The 14,612-nt window shown below is 41.9% G+C and overlaps 1 protein-coding gene across 1 annotated transcript in view; it reads left to right on the top strand.

Moving 5' to 3' along the window:
- Positions 1-14,612, top strand: part of ADCY8 (adenylate cyclase 8) — a 216,489-nt gene that overhangs the window by 161,176 nt on the left and 40,701 nt on the right. The window contains exons 11-12 of the mRNA XM_057735462.1: positions 1,240-1,329; positions 14,241-14,413. Of these exons, the coding sequence (XP_057591445.1) occupies positions 1,240-1,329; positions 14,241-14,413 (263 nt within the window). The remainder of the gene's footprint in view (positions 1-1,239; positions 1,330-14,240; positions 14,414-14,612) is intronic.

The following is a 14,612-nucleotide window of genomic DNA, read 5'->3' as shown; positions in this document are numbered from 1 at the left end:
GTCTATCCAAACAGGCTGCATTGTCCTTGCTTTAGGGACCTAGGCTTTAGGAGAGATTTATCCGATCGAAGGTTTTGAACTTTGAGGGAGGTTAATTGAGGCATCATCTTGTGGCTGAAACTATCATTGTGCCCTTTGGGCCTGAGGGAGGGTCTCCAAGTGTCCAGGGACCCCCACAATCAACAGCCTGTGAGTTGGAGGTTTACACTGCTTGAAATCTATTGTCCAAATTGGCCCAACAATTGCTTACAGTGTATGTTGCCTGAGCCCTGGGGCTGACCTCGTAGAGGGAGTCTATGAAGAAAGAGGGAATTCCCTAAAGAAAAGGGAAATCATAATCTAATTAAATTCCTCAGCTAATGAACATTTTATAGATTACGTCAGTTGAAGATAGAAGTACTTAGGATCACTGATCACAGACTGCCAAGTGGTAGCCAGGCTCTCAAGTCTTGGTAAATCAGATGTTTTGGGGGCGCAAGATTTGGAAATAAACCCAACGGCTCTAGGTCAGGGTTACCTCTGGGGCCAAGTGTACCACAGTGGTGTGGGCGGACGTTCACAGGCTTCGGAGTCAGATAGACCTGCGTTCAAATCAAACTTGACCCTGGACAAGTTACTTTACTTCTCAGAGTTTCATATTTTTCAGTTGTAAAATGGGGATAAAAGTAGTAGCTACATCACGAGGTGGTTGTGAGGCCTTTATGTACAAAGTGCCTGGCACAGTGTTGGCACTCGGCCAACAGTAGCTATTCTTTTCTGAGTGCCACGAAATCTCCTGCAGCAATTTCTGGCCTAGGAACTGCCCGCCTCCCCAGTGCTAAGAGTCTTTCTGGAAAGCCTGCCCCTGTGGACCCCTTGAATCCGCCCAGCTGTTGACGTGGAGACAGGCTGCGAGTGTTCCCCAGACCTTTTCTCCCGCCACCTGGCCCTCTCTTCCGAGCCCCACTCCAGCGACCCTCCGGGATGGGGTCAACAGAGAAGTCGTACCCAGGTGTCGTGACTGGCTTCCAAATGTTTTTTATGAGCCAGTACTTTCTTTACAATGAAAGGGAAGATCCCAGCTGCCACTGCATATTCTGAAATCAAGCCCCTCTAGGCCCTGGTCTGCTCCAGGCGTTTGCCGAAGCCCAACAACGCTCGCACGGGACTCCGTCTCCAGCTTACACTGACTTTGTTGTTCCTGTGTTTTTTTTTTGTTTCTTGTTGTTCTTTTTTTTTTTTTTTTTTCTTAATCCGCAGCTGTGGTGTGATTTTGACAAGTCGATACCCTTGAAGAACCTGACTTTCAATTCCTCAGCTGTGTTTACAGATATCTGCTCCTACCCAGAGGTATTTATTCAAGAGCTCCCCTTGGTGAGACTGGGGCTTAGGTATCTTCACCAGCTCCAAATAAGCAGGGCTGGCTGAAGGGCCTTGGACATTCTAGCACTCCAGAGGCCTGTTTTCCCTCCTCTGCCTCTCCCTCCTTCTTTTCTTCTTCTTCCCCTTTCTGCCCTCCCTTCTCTCCTTGCATCTTCTGCTTTTCCTTCTGCCTCCTTCCTGCTCTCTACTCTGCCTCTCTTTCCCATTTCTCTCCCTTATTCTTCCTCCCCCTTTTCTTTCTTCTTCACTTTCCCCTCTGTCCAATTTCTTCCTCCCCTTTGCCTCCTCTTCCTTTCTCATTTCCCCTAACTCATCTTAAAACACTAGAGCAGAAGTGCTGTTGTCTCCAATATACGGAAGAGCACAGAGTTATTGCTCAGAGTTTGCTGCATTGGAAAAAGAAGGATGGAAGGAAGGAAGGAAGGAAGGAAGGAAGGAAGGAAGGAAGGAAGGAAGGGGAGATAGAAGGAAGGAAGGAAGTTAGTGAATCATAAACACGGACAACAACTAAGCATAAATCAAAGCAGTATAGAAAGTGCCCAGAGCATCACAGACTCAGGAGATATCCCAACAGGACACCACCATCATATTGTAAGTTTCTGGCCCTGGACTTTGGGGTCATCCTAAGGGGTCAGGAAGCAGATGATCTTGGGCTCCGTTAAGCCATGACCCAGACCTTTACATTTTGGAATATAAATTCTGGGTCAGGAGGGAAGACAGTTGCAATGTCCCAGTAGACCCCAGCCAAGCATATATGCTGAGGACCTTAAGTAGATTTTTGTTCTCTGAGAACCCCTCCAGCATGTGGTGGAGGAAAGGCTCTCTGTTATCTCACCTCAGCCCCAGAGTTAGTCTGAGAAATATTCTGAAAAGGACAGGAGGCCTCACCTATGACCCCAGATATAGAGCATCTACTTGATGTGCACAACATCATTAAATCTTCAAGATGTGTGGAGGATGCTGTTTCCATCACCATGTTATAGATAATGAAACTAAGGCTCAGAAAGTAGCTTGCTCAGTGCTACTCCTGCCTGACTTCCATTCTTTCTCATTTCTTTTCTTCCTTCCTCCTTTCTGTCCTTCCCTTATTAATTCAGTTATTAAGACTTGATACTCAATTCAAACCATATCTGGCTTATCCTTGAGCTCCTACTTCTGAATCCAGTCTTCATCCCTAGGGAAGAACTAGGCTCTTCCTAAGGAAGTCCTGAGCAGAATGGGATTAGCTCCGGTTCCGGGCTGTGTGGGGCAGACCATGTACTCTGGGACTTCTTCCCACCGAGTAATGAGTGAGCTCCGATTTTGTAGACTCTGTGGGACACCAGCTCCCTGAGAACTTCTCAGTTTAGAGGGCATGCAGAGTGTCCCAAGAGGCAGAAAGTTGGCCAAGAATCAGATATTTAGATTTAGGCAAAAGCTGGATTTCACTCCCAACTGAGCCCCTTCACCTGGTGGCAACGGAATCTTGAATCAGTTCGTACTCTCTCTGAACCTCAGCTTCCTCATCTGTAAAGTGGGAAAAATAATACCTTCTTCACACGGTGATTGTGGCATTAAAGATATCATGTTCTCACAGTGCCTACCTAGATGAGGTGGCAAATGTTGAGTTTCTAGCATGTGGTCTGACATAACGTTGGTGTCTGTGAAGTACTAATCTGGGCCTCTGAATCAACACTGGATATATATACCCTTGGCCCCAAACTTGAACTCCCAAACACAGCACCACAGCCCTCATGGATTTCTCTGTCCTAAGAAAGGGGTGGGTAATCTTCTGGGTCACATGGCTTCATCTCTGTGCCTCCGTTTCCTTATCTGCAAAATAAGGGTGAAAGTAATACCTTCTTGATGGGTGAATTAATCCATTTAAAGTGTTTAGAGCAATGCCTGCTGCAAAGTATCTGCTGATTCAATGTCAGCCCTGACTTATTTACTAAGTAAAAACGTTTTGAGCCTGCACCATCAGTACACATTTATCTGTAAGTTACACACCTACACCACTGTGCTAACATATCGTGTACATTACGAAACATACTCATAAAATAGAAATGAGGTAAAATAAAGGAAATATTTGCTATGTGGCCCTTGACAGACAAAGTTTGCCAACTCCTGACATCTCTCAGGTGGAGGAATCTCATTACCCTAAATTGTGGGCACCTGGACTCTTTCCATCACTACAGCAACCTGGTTTGACCCAGCATTTGCCACCCTGAGATATATGGCCGTGCTTCCCTACCTAAGGATTTGTCTACCAAACTAGAAGGAATCAGACATTCAGATCTTCTAAAAGGCTTAATCTGCACAACCACCTGCCATCACTCACAAGTGTGTGTCCCCAAGCAAATCGCTTCCTTTCTGAGCCTTGGTTTCCTCATCTGAATACCAGACCTCTCCACCTCACCCATGAGAAATGATTCTCAGTCTGGAAGCAAATGATTAAGCTGGATGATGTGACATAAACATGAGAGTCTGTCATCATATATGGTATAAAGTATAGTTTATTTCTGAACTGGAGCTTGCCAATTACTAAAAAAGATACAGGAAATGACTGTGAAGAAAGCCATATTCCAGCTACTATTTGAGAATTGGCCTACGGGAGCGAAGAGACATAGGTTTGTAAATGAATGACAGTCACATGCACAAACCATCTTCATCATCTCAAACGCCAGGATGTGGTTCTCAGGAGGCTCAATGGGAAGATCTTCATTTTACAATCAAGCCCTTTTATTCTATGCTCTGGCACATTTGAATGACTAGTCAGCTGTACTTGCAAGAGCAATCAGAGTATGCTGTGGTTTAAAGGGTCCCTAAGAACCAATTTTCCCTAGAGCTATAATCAACTGTGTCTTTGTATCCTGGCACTTTCTCCCATTTCTCCCCCATGAATTCAGGTCCTATGCAGACGTCAAGCCTCTCTTTTTCAAGTGGACCCAATCCCTTCAGATTACTTCCTGCCATCTCACATATCTTTAAGGCATCATCTTAGTACTTACACTCCATCCTTTCTATAATTTAGTTATCTAGCTAGAACATTTCTTCCAACCCTTCAAATTTATAAATGCTTTAAGGAGAAAAGACAATATTGTATAGTTATTCAACATTACCTTAAGGCCCCAGCCCAGGACAGAGCCCACAGTCTATTTAATCATTTTTCTTTAAAAAAGATATGTTTCCAATGGAGTAGCAGAGGCAAGATTTGCCTTCCCATCTGAAACGCCTAAAAACAAACATGCAAAATACATGAAACAATAGTTTTCAAGACCCTGGACATCAGGTATTGAAGGACAGCCCATTCCTGAAAGACAGGAAGCAAATTGAGCCCTGTGATTTCCTGAGCTCTAACTTGCTTTTAAGAGAGTTTTTCAAACTGGCTCAGGTTGGAAGAACACACATGGAACCTAGTGTAACTCCCTGATTTGAGGAGACAGAGCTAAGAATCTGGGGGGACCAAGGTGGCTAGAGTTTGCAGGACACGCTACCAGAGAAAAGAAAGTTTCAGAGAGAGAAAAACTCAGAGATCTGCAGAGGGTCTGATCAGTGCATGTGTGTGAGCAAACAGTGATGCTTAGGAAAGAACCATCTGAAAGGATTAGTGCCTGGCACTCACACAGGGCTGGGAGTTGTGTCTTTTCCCACCAGCCAGACTGAAAAACAACATAATTCATGGGACATTAGGTAGAGCAATCAGATGAGTCTTGCTTCAGTAGTGTGCAATAATTATCCCTAGATTAGAGGTCACTCTAGTTCTTCCTAAAAAATCTTAAAAGTAAAATCAAAAGTCTACAGAGACTTTTTTTTAAGATCAAAATGTTTATTTCTTGTATTACAAAAATGAAAATAAATCCAATCAGATAATGAAATAAACATATAGGGCAATAATCTTTAAGTAGGGATAAGTTACTCTAAAAGAAATGAATCCTAGATAGTTTTCCCTTCAAATCAAGCATTTTGTTGCTGAATAAACTTCTTGTTTAAAAAAATAATGAGAAATATTTTACATTAGAAAATATGAAGTTATATTTCTGTGCTGGAAAAGAACATTCATATCAGCATCCTTTGTACGAGATAGCCAAAACCTGAAAACAACCCAAATGTCTATAAATAGATGTAAGGATAAAGAAACTGTGGCGTTTCCATCCAGTGGGTTCATCAGTAGAAAGAAACAATCTATGGGTATGTGTGCAATAACATGGATGAATCCTAAAATCATTATGCTGAAGGAAACAAGCAAAACAAACAAACAAACAAAAACTATGCATTTCTATGGTCCCATTGATCTAAAACTCTAGGAAATGCAAATTGATACATAATAGCAGGAGAAAAAAAAATCACTGGTTGCCTGGGGAGGCAGGGGAGGGATGTGGGAAGGAGGAATTATAAAGGGATACAATGAGACACTTGCAAGTGTTCATATTCTTGATTGTGATGGTTTTATGAAGGTACACAAATACTAAAACTTATCAAATACTAAAGTGTTAGGTATATGCAGCTCATTGTAGTTCAGTCATAACTCAATAAAGTCATTTAAAAAGTTAGGTGCAAAAGAGGAATCAGAAAGAGAAAGAGAAGAGGGAAGCAGAATTACAGAGAGTCTGTTGGAAACCTGTAGTCAAAACGTTTTGGCTTAATTGCAGCTGATGCTTATGTCAATAACAGTGGTCTTGAGCAACTTACTTAAGCTCTTTGAGCCTCATTTCCACACTGGGGATAACAACAGTGCCTGCCTCACAGCATTGTCAAGAGACTTAGGTTTAGAGAATGCATGTATACCCTTACTGTAGTTCCTGGTGCATAATAAATGCTCATTGAACATCAGTTATCATTATGATGAAGAAGAAGATGAGAGAAGAAAGAAGGAGAGTTAAAAGAAGAAGCCAAAAGGGAGAAAAAGCAAGAAGGAGCAAAAAAAAAAGAGGAAGAGAAACCATTAAAACAGTGATAAAAAGAAAATAAGCAGATTTTTTTAAATTCCAAAAGTGACTGTAAAATTTGGCACTCCCCTAGTGAAGGCTCTTGCCTTCATTTCTCTGGTTAATTCCTCAGGTAGGAATCAGAACCTTGAGTGATTTGGGAGGAACATTTATTCACTGTGACCTAAAATCCCCAGCCAGTATTCAAAATAAAATTAGATTTTCCAAAACTTCCATAGTGGCAGGCCCACCAAATAATTTGAGCAAAGAATAAGTGTCAGGGACTTCCCTGATGGCACAATGGTTAAGAATCCACCTGCCAATGCAGGGGACACGGGTTCGATCCCTGGGACAGGAAGATGCCGTGGAGCAACTAAGCCCGTGCACCACAACTACTGAACCTGCATGCTGCAATTGCTGAAGCCCACACACCTAGAGCCCATACTCCACAACAAGAGAAGCCATGCAATGAGAAGCCTGCACACCGCCACGAAGAGTAGCCCCTGCTCGCCACAACTAGAGAAAGCCTTCGCACAGCAACAAAGACCCAACGCAGCCAAAAATAAATAAATAAATTTATTTTTTAAAAAAAGAAGCGTCAAATAGTTCCACTGTAATTTCAGAACTTTTTCTGGTTGAGCAGAGGGATCTTACATAAGCTGGTTTTGCTTCTACACTGAGCCAATTTTACGCTATGACTAAATACATAGAGGAGGTCATTTTGTTTTTTCCCCAAATCATAAGTAATTTTTGGAATTGCCTTTCCCCACAAAGAGCCAAAAGCTGTAATAACACAATGTGATCCAAAAACCAACAATTCCCATCTCACTGAAGCTCAGATTCCAAGTGTTTAAGGACATTAATTGTGCATGGGAAACAGAATAGGTTTGAATGACAGAGGCTGTGTGGTGACGTAGAATGAGCAAGCACTCTTCTTCTGCCATTTACTGGCTGTGTGGCCTTGGGCAAGTCACCTAATCTCTCGGAGCATTAGTTTCCTCAGCTGTATAATGGAATTAATAACAATACTGCCTACCTTATAAGACTGCTTGGGTGACAAATAGAGATAATATGTTTACATAAAACACTCATTAAATGTTTGTTTCTTTCTTCTCTCTCTCTCTTTCTTAAAGGCTGTGGTAACTAAGAGTGAACAGTACCTGCCCAAGTAGAGATTTTAACGTAAGGAAGAAGATAGGGATGTAACAAATGTTTTTTTAAAAAGTGCAAGGCTTTATGCTCTAAGCATGAGATTATCTACATAACCACGTGTACTGAATGTGACTAAAGATTTGAACAGGTCACAATTTCATAGCAATATCAAAGTCCTATCATTTATTTACAAAATAGTGACCATCTTGAGTTGGACAGTTGTCAGGGTTCCAGATCCTTCCAGGCCCTCTACTGGTTGCCCAGGCCAAGGGAGTGGCCTTGGAGAGCATGCATTTACTCCAACAATGCCACCACATTCCTCTCTGCTAATCGTTCTCAGCTGACAGGTTATACTTCCTACGTGTGTTCAACAATGTCAAATCATTATCCTCTGGGAGCAAATTTAATTTTTGAAAGTCACCAAGATGCATGATCTGGCTGAATGTCAACTGTTAAGGGATCAAATACAGAGAGACTGCATTTTTGGTGTTTTTCAAAAATAGACTCTGAAGATAATTGCGAGAGATCTGAGCCCAGTCATTAAAGAAGCGTGGTCAAGACAAGCACATAGTCCCCCAAGGTGACTACACTGAATTGACCAATAACCATCATCAAAAGAAGCATCATTCTTATACTTTAAAAAAACCTATGTAGTGATGCCTTTCCATAAGAACTAGATATTTGCCTGCACATTGATTAGGTTTCGCTTCACAGTTATACTGTGAGTCATCATTTGTGGACATCATTCATGTAGATTTGTCTTCCTGTGAATTATTATGAGGTTAAAATATTGACTGGGGCTGCAGTCCCTTCTAAGAAATAACCGGAAGAGTCCATCCTCAACCCAAATCAGACACAAACAGCTTGTGGGATTTAAATGCAGTTCCAAAAATTCTCAGTTAATAACTGTAATGAACTAGAGAATATTCATTATTCGTCCTCTAGTATTGAGCAGGGGGAGAAGTCAACCATGGAAACCAGGATCTAGAACAAACCAAAGCACAGTCAGATTGTACCAAAGCACCATGCACATATGAACTGCCCCCTTTCCCCTGCCTAACACAATCCAGTAAGCAGCTTGGAGAGTTTAGGGGTCTCCACTCAGCACCCGTGGTGACCGCAGGTTCATGACAGCCTCCTTCCTGGTCCATGAGAGGAGCCAGAGCTCAGGGAGAGGCAGAGGAGCCTCTGTCGTTGGCCTGTGTGCCCTTCTCTGTGCTGCTTGTGCCAAGATTTATCATTGCAAAGAATTAGATTTTGGGTGAATCAGGAAGTTTGGATCTTTTCTTTGAACGACAGTGACACCTAAAAATTATTTGCTCTCTTTCCTTCCTGCTGTGTGAGTTCATAATGCCATGGGATTTTGGCAGCAGCCAAATGAATACAGACACTCCAGTGTATACTACTCATGTGGGCAGATGCTCAAGCCCATTTTGAGTTATCATTGTTTAAAATTCTTCTTCCTCCTTCTCTTCTAAGAGGAAAGTGTGCACATAGCGCTGAGGTGATATATGATGCGTTATGATAACGTCCTGACGTTAGGATGGTGCCTTCCAGCCTGACATAATTCTTGGTGCCCAGCAGGTCTTCAGTCAACAATTGTAGAAAAACAAAAAGCATGGTTTAGTTTGTAAAATGCTTGTTTCTAGCAAACAGACTATTGCTCCCCTTAACACTTTGTCAAGACATGAGACTCTAATTTTTTTCAGCACAGACGTGGAAGAAATTCTTAATTCGTAATTTCCCAACTCAATTTGTCATCTGAGAGAAGAAAACCTTGAGTATTAAGAAGCAGAGAAGTGTTACACGTACTTCCCTCTTCTGTTAAATGAGCATAAGAATAGCACCTGTCCTTGGATCATTTTAAGAATTAAGTAAGATGGGAAATTCCCTGGAGGTCCAGTGGTTAGGACTCCGCACTTTCTCTGCAGAGGTTGCGGCTTCAACCCCTGTTTAGGGAGCTAAGATCCTGCAAGCCATGCAGCAGGGCCAGAAAAAAAAAGTTACATAAGTTGAGGCATACAAAGTCATTTATAGAGTATCTTGCACAGACCACACACCCAACAAATGTTCAGTTACAAGTATTGCATCTGTCTTCCACTAACTAACCCCTGATGCGAAAACATCCTCACCCCCCATCTTAACTAGAGTTTATCTACTGTAGGAACCTGGGCTGCCTCATACCACATAACATCTTCCGTGTTTGTCCACCTTCCCCTGCCTACAGTTCAACCTAGTTACCAAAATGCCTGTGACCTCTTTTTTTTTTTTTATAATTGAGGTATAGTTTATTTACAATATTATGTGAGTTTCAGGTGTACAGTATAGTGATTCAAAAGCTCTATAGATTATACTCCATTTAACCTTATTATAAGATATTGGCTATATTCTCTGTGCTGTACAATATACCCTTATAGCTTATTTAGTTCATACACAGTAGTTTGTATCTCTTAATCTCCTATCCCTATCTTTTTATAATTAACTTTTATTGGAGTGTAGTTGCTTTACAATGTTGTGTTAGCTTCTACTGCACGGCAAAACGAATCAGCCATGCATATACATATATCCCCTCCCTTTTGGACTTCCCTCCCATTTAGGACACCGAGCATTAGGTATAGTTCCCTGTGCTACCCAGTACGTTCCCTCAGTTGTCTATTTTATACACAGTATCTTTTTCCTAATTTGGGCACCTTTTTTCCTAACTGGGGCACCAAAGTGCTGATGCCCATTAGCGCATCCAATCTTTTTATTTTTCTGATCAAAAAAAAAAAAGTGTCATTAGTGGGTCTCTTCTTCCCTTAGCAGGCATAGCTTGTCTGTTCCTTTTCTTAAAAGATTACTGGAACGTTTGCCCAGTATCTAACATTTCTCATACAAACCCTGGCATTATTATTTTTTATCATTAAAAGATCTAGGAAGAAGCGGAGACCCCCATTACTATATGGGATACAGAGTCCTTGGAAATACAGGGACTTATTTGATATTGCATGTTCCAATCAGATTAAAGGACATTACAGAAAGCAATAATTCTCTTGAAAGTTGTGTTGTATCTGTGTACATATTTTGCATTATCATAATTACAGTGTATATAAAATTGTGTCCTTCTTTCCAGCTGTAACTTATTTCAAAAATATTTTCTGTGTTACCATTTAAATGCTCCTCTCAAAACCTTTGTCTATAGAGATTTTTATCCTTTGGACTCTATATGTTTTTTCACCACTGTCTCCTAATTCCCCTCCTCATGCCGCCAACAATCCCTAATCAATGTTCTTACTTCTCTTCTTCCACAGCCCCTCAAACTTGGTAGTCTCTAAATGTTAATCTCTCTTCTGTCTGTATTTTTTATATTCTTCTTGGCTGGTTTCTTCCACACCTGTGGGTTCAGCTGGACAATGTATGTCTCAAGACCCCAGATGTCTTCTGAACCTCAACCTCATGTTTGTAGCTGTTCACAAGATGCCCTTACTGAATCAGCCCTTTGGTACCTGAAGCTTGAGAAGCCTGAAACTGAACCCATTCCCTTTCCCCCATCCTTTTTCTGTCGCTTTTTTTCTTAGTAGGTTAATCCAAGCTGGGAATCTTAGTGCCATTTCTGACTCTTCTCTTTTCCTCACCTCCACTTCACCTCTTATCTCTTAGATCTAAGTCAAGACCTCTAAGTCTGCTGGGTAGATCTCCTACCTTGTCTTTAAGTCTTCAGGTTTTCTCCTTTGATTACAATCCATCTTGCACCCTTCCCCTCCACAACTCATGTCTAAAGCACTGAGCTAATGAATCCATTACAAACACGAAATCCATTCATGGTTCCTTATGGAATAAAGTACACCTTCTCAGCGAGACATGCAAGGGTTTTTGCAATGTGGCTTTACCTCCTATTTCTGCCTTATCACATCTGTTAATCTCCATACCTAGGGTCCATTTGAGGGGCACTCTAGGGGCTGTGGGCCTTCAAAATTCCTGGGGTAACTTAAAAGAACACAGAAACTATTTGTTAACAGAAACTTGGTAATTGCGTTGAATTCAGCATCCTCTCAAGTTATAGGAAGTATGCAATTGATGGTCCAGACCCAGCTGAAAGAGAGAGGTTTTCACAAAGCTTTCACAAAGTCATAACACTTCTGTGCTTCTCCCATTTCCTGGTCCCACACCCACTATTCACTCAAGGTACAAAAGAAACAGATGAGAAGCTCCTAATGCTATTTTTCTAGGGGCCTTATTCCTTTGATGTCTTGTGGTTTACAGCATCACCGGAAGGTTCAACTCTATACTTTAATGTAGAAAATTGCCTGAACCACGCAAGGCAGTGAGTGGGATGATTGCTTTCAATGGAATGGAGGACAGTGGCAGAGATAGCAAGAGCACACTAACACGATTGGTTAAGGCAACAAAAAGAGAAAGATCCGTTCATTTATTATGCAAATGTGTGACTATGTTTAGCTATTACACTGTCAGAAGTCTTAGTACAGAAAGGAGGGCAACACATTTGAAACTTACCTACCTGCCTATGTTACTAGTTCTCCCTATGATCAATTATATGATTTGTTAATATACCCAAGGAATTCATTCTCCTATAGCTTTGCTCCTTCATACCTTTTAGGTCTCGCCATTCTATCATCCCAGAATGTTCTTCCTATTCCGTTTTCTGCCGTGTAAAATCTGATCCATCCCTGAGATCCTGTTCAAACTACTTCCTTTAGACCTGGGCCATCTCTTTGAATTCCCAGTGCCTAGCACCATGCCTTGATTACAACATGCATGCAATAAATGCTTGTTACATTTTTTAAATTTCACTGTTGTGCCCTCATAAGGTTTTGCTCAAGGGCACAATCATTTCAATGGCTTTTGACCTAATAAGTGACTCATAATTTGCATTGGCAAAGCTGCGTATGACTGTTTGTTATGATGCAGGTAGCAATGAAATAGGACCCCTCCGATCTATTCCTCTTTCCTCCATTTGTTAAAATGAAAGATCTTGGGAGTTTCTCTGATTGGAGAAAATAGACTCTGAGGAATGAACTTCTTAGTGCCTGCTCACTTCACTCACAGCTTCCTGAATAGAGGCATCAAGATGAGTTAACCTAAAACTTTTGCCAAGGGACGATCTCAAAGGAGAATTGAAGAAAGTTTATCATCCCATTGGAGACAAGGACATAACTGGATTTATTAGGAAAGGAAGAGACAAAAGTAAAGGATGCCCCAAACACTGGGCCCCTTAAGGGCAGGGCAGTGCCTTGTTCATTTCTGAGTCCACCCCGTGCACCATAGAGGCACTGGTCCTTTGCCCTCGGGTTAGGGTGTTGTCCACATTTGTTGATATCACTACTTGTTGAAAGTAGTCAGCTTGACTTAAGAAGTCAGCAATCATTCTTTCAATAGCTGATCAGGGGTTTGCAGAAATTCTTACCTATCTCCTCTGCCCATATGGGAGTCATCTCTTCATGTAATAGGAGAGAGTAGACAACCAGTTGTTGGAATGAACCATGCATAGCAAGGCTGGAATGGGTTTTAGAAATTATTAAGCCCAGCATGCCTACTAGGGTTACATTTACATGCATAGGTTGTATCCAGGTATCCTAGGTGTCATTTTCCAATTACAAGAACTTGAAAATTTTACTTAAGTACTATGAGCCTCAGTTTCTTCACCTGTAAAATGGAAATCATGATTGCCATCTTGACCAGTTACTTTGAAAATTACAAGAGAAGACAATGTGTATAAAAATCAAAGTACCATCACCAAATGGGCCTTTGATAATGCAAGTTTTATTCTTTTTTTCCTACTGGATACTCAGAATCCAAACCTATTATCCAGAATGATACAGTGGGATACTTCTGTAAGGGAAATGGGTTGAGGAGCTTCCTACAGAAGGCTGAAATCTACCTGGACAGGTTGACACCTGGGGGCCACTCCAATATTATAGCCCTTGAGTGGTTCCCAACTGGCCTATTGAGCAGCTACTTCTAATACAGTGTGGCAGATATTATACTGGGCTGTGAAAGATGCTATGGAGGAATGAGGCCATATCCAGAAGCACCTAGAGATACTCACGAAGGCTTCTCAGAGGAGAGGACACCTGAGCTAATGCTTGTGAGAGGAGTAAAGCTTAGTCACATGGAGGAGATTTGAGAAACAGGACATGCAAAGCACTGAGGCACTGGAGAGCAGGGAAACAGCTAAGGGAGAGAGCTGGCAGATAGTGAGGCTGGAACATATGTTGGGATTTGGAAAGTGGAAGGAAATCTGATAGATGATGGTCTTGAGAGCTTTGCCGTGCAGGAAGGAGAGTATAATTTGAGGGAATGGAGAGCAATGGAAAGACTTCAAGTTAAGGAGTGACATGATCAGACCTGTGTTGTGGAAATACTGGATGGAGAATGTTAGTGTGTATTCAGCAGGGATTGGGAGCTAGAAGCAGACAGAGCTGCCAGAAAACTTCTAAAACTGAGGTGAGAGCTAAAACAGAAACAGGATAGAAGGAGAAAAGTGGTTGGCTCTGAAATCTATTAAGGAAGTAGAATCTACAGACTGAGGATGACCTTGCTGTGGAATGTGGGGGAAAAGGAAGGCAACAAAGATGAGACCAAGGTTTCTGGCTTGAGGAATGGTGCAAATGATTCCCCCGAGAATAGGGAACAGAGGTTTGGGAAGGTGGTAAGCAGGTGATGAGTTCAACCTGTGACCTGTTGAATTTGAGGATGGCCTGAGACCTCCAATTGGAGATGCTCAGCATCTGTATAAAGAGACCTCCTGGAATCCCTGACTGGGAGGATGACCCTCCCACATTCCTGTTGAATCTGACAGCCTACCTTCTCTGTTTCCAGTACTTTGTCTTCACGGGGGTGTTGGCCATGGTGACCTGTGCAGTCTTCCTCCGACTTAACTCTGTCCTGAAGCTGGCTGTGCTGCTGATTATGATTGCCATCTATGCCCTGCTGACCGAGACCCTCTATGCGGGCCTCTTCCTGCGCTATGACAACCTGAACCACAGTGGAGAGTAAGTACCCACCACTGTGTTCAAAAATTGCTTGACTTTCAGTGGGAAATGGAAACATTGGGAAAACGATCAAGGTAGAGTTATCGAAACTTGGGGACTGATTGAATAGTGATATATTTCTCATTATATGCACTCTCTGGATTACCAGTTTAGGCAAAATTCCTAGTTTTCCATTTTATTATGTATATCTGTTACATAT

Source organism: Hippopotamus amphibius, chromosome 5 (assembly GCF_030028045.1).
Source record: "Hippopotamus amphibius kiboko isolate mHipAmp2 chromosome 5, mHipAmp2.hap2, whole genome shotgun sequence".
NCBI classification, from domain to species: domain Eukaryota; kingdom Metazoa; phylum Chordata; class Mammalia; order Artiodactyla; family Hippopotamidae; genus Hippopotamus; species Hippopotamus amphibius.
Note: the sequence above shows the minus strand (reverse complement) of the source record. Positions and strands in the feature narration are given on the sequence as shown.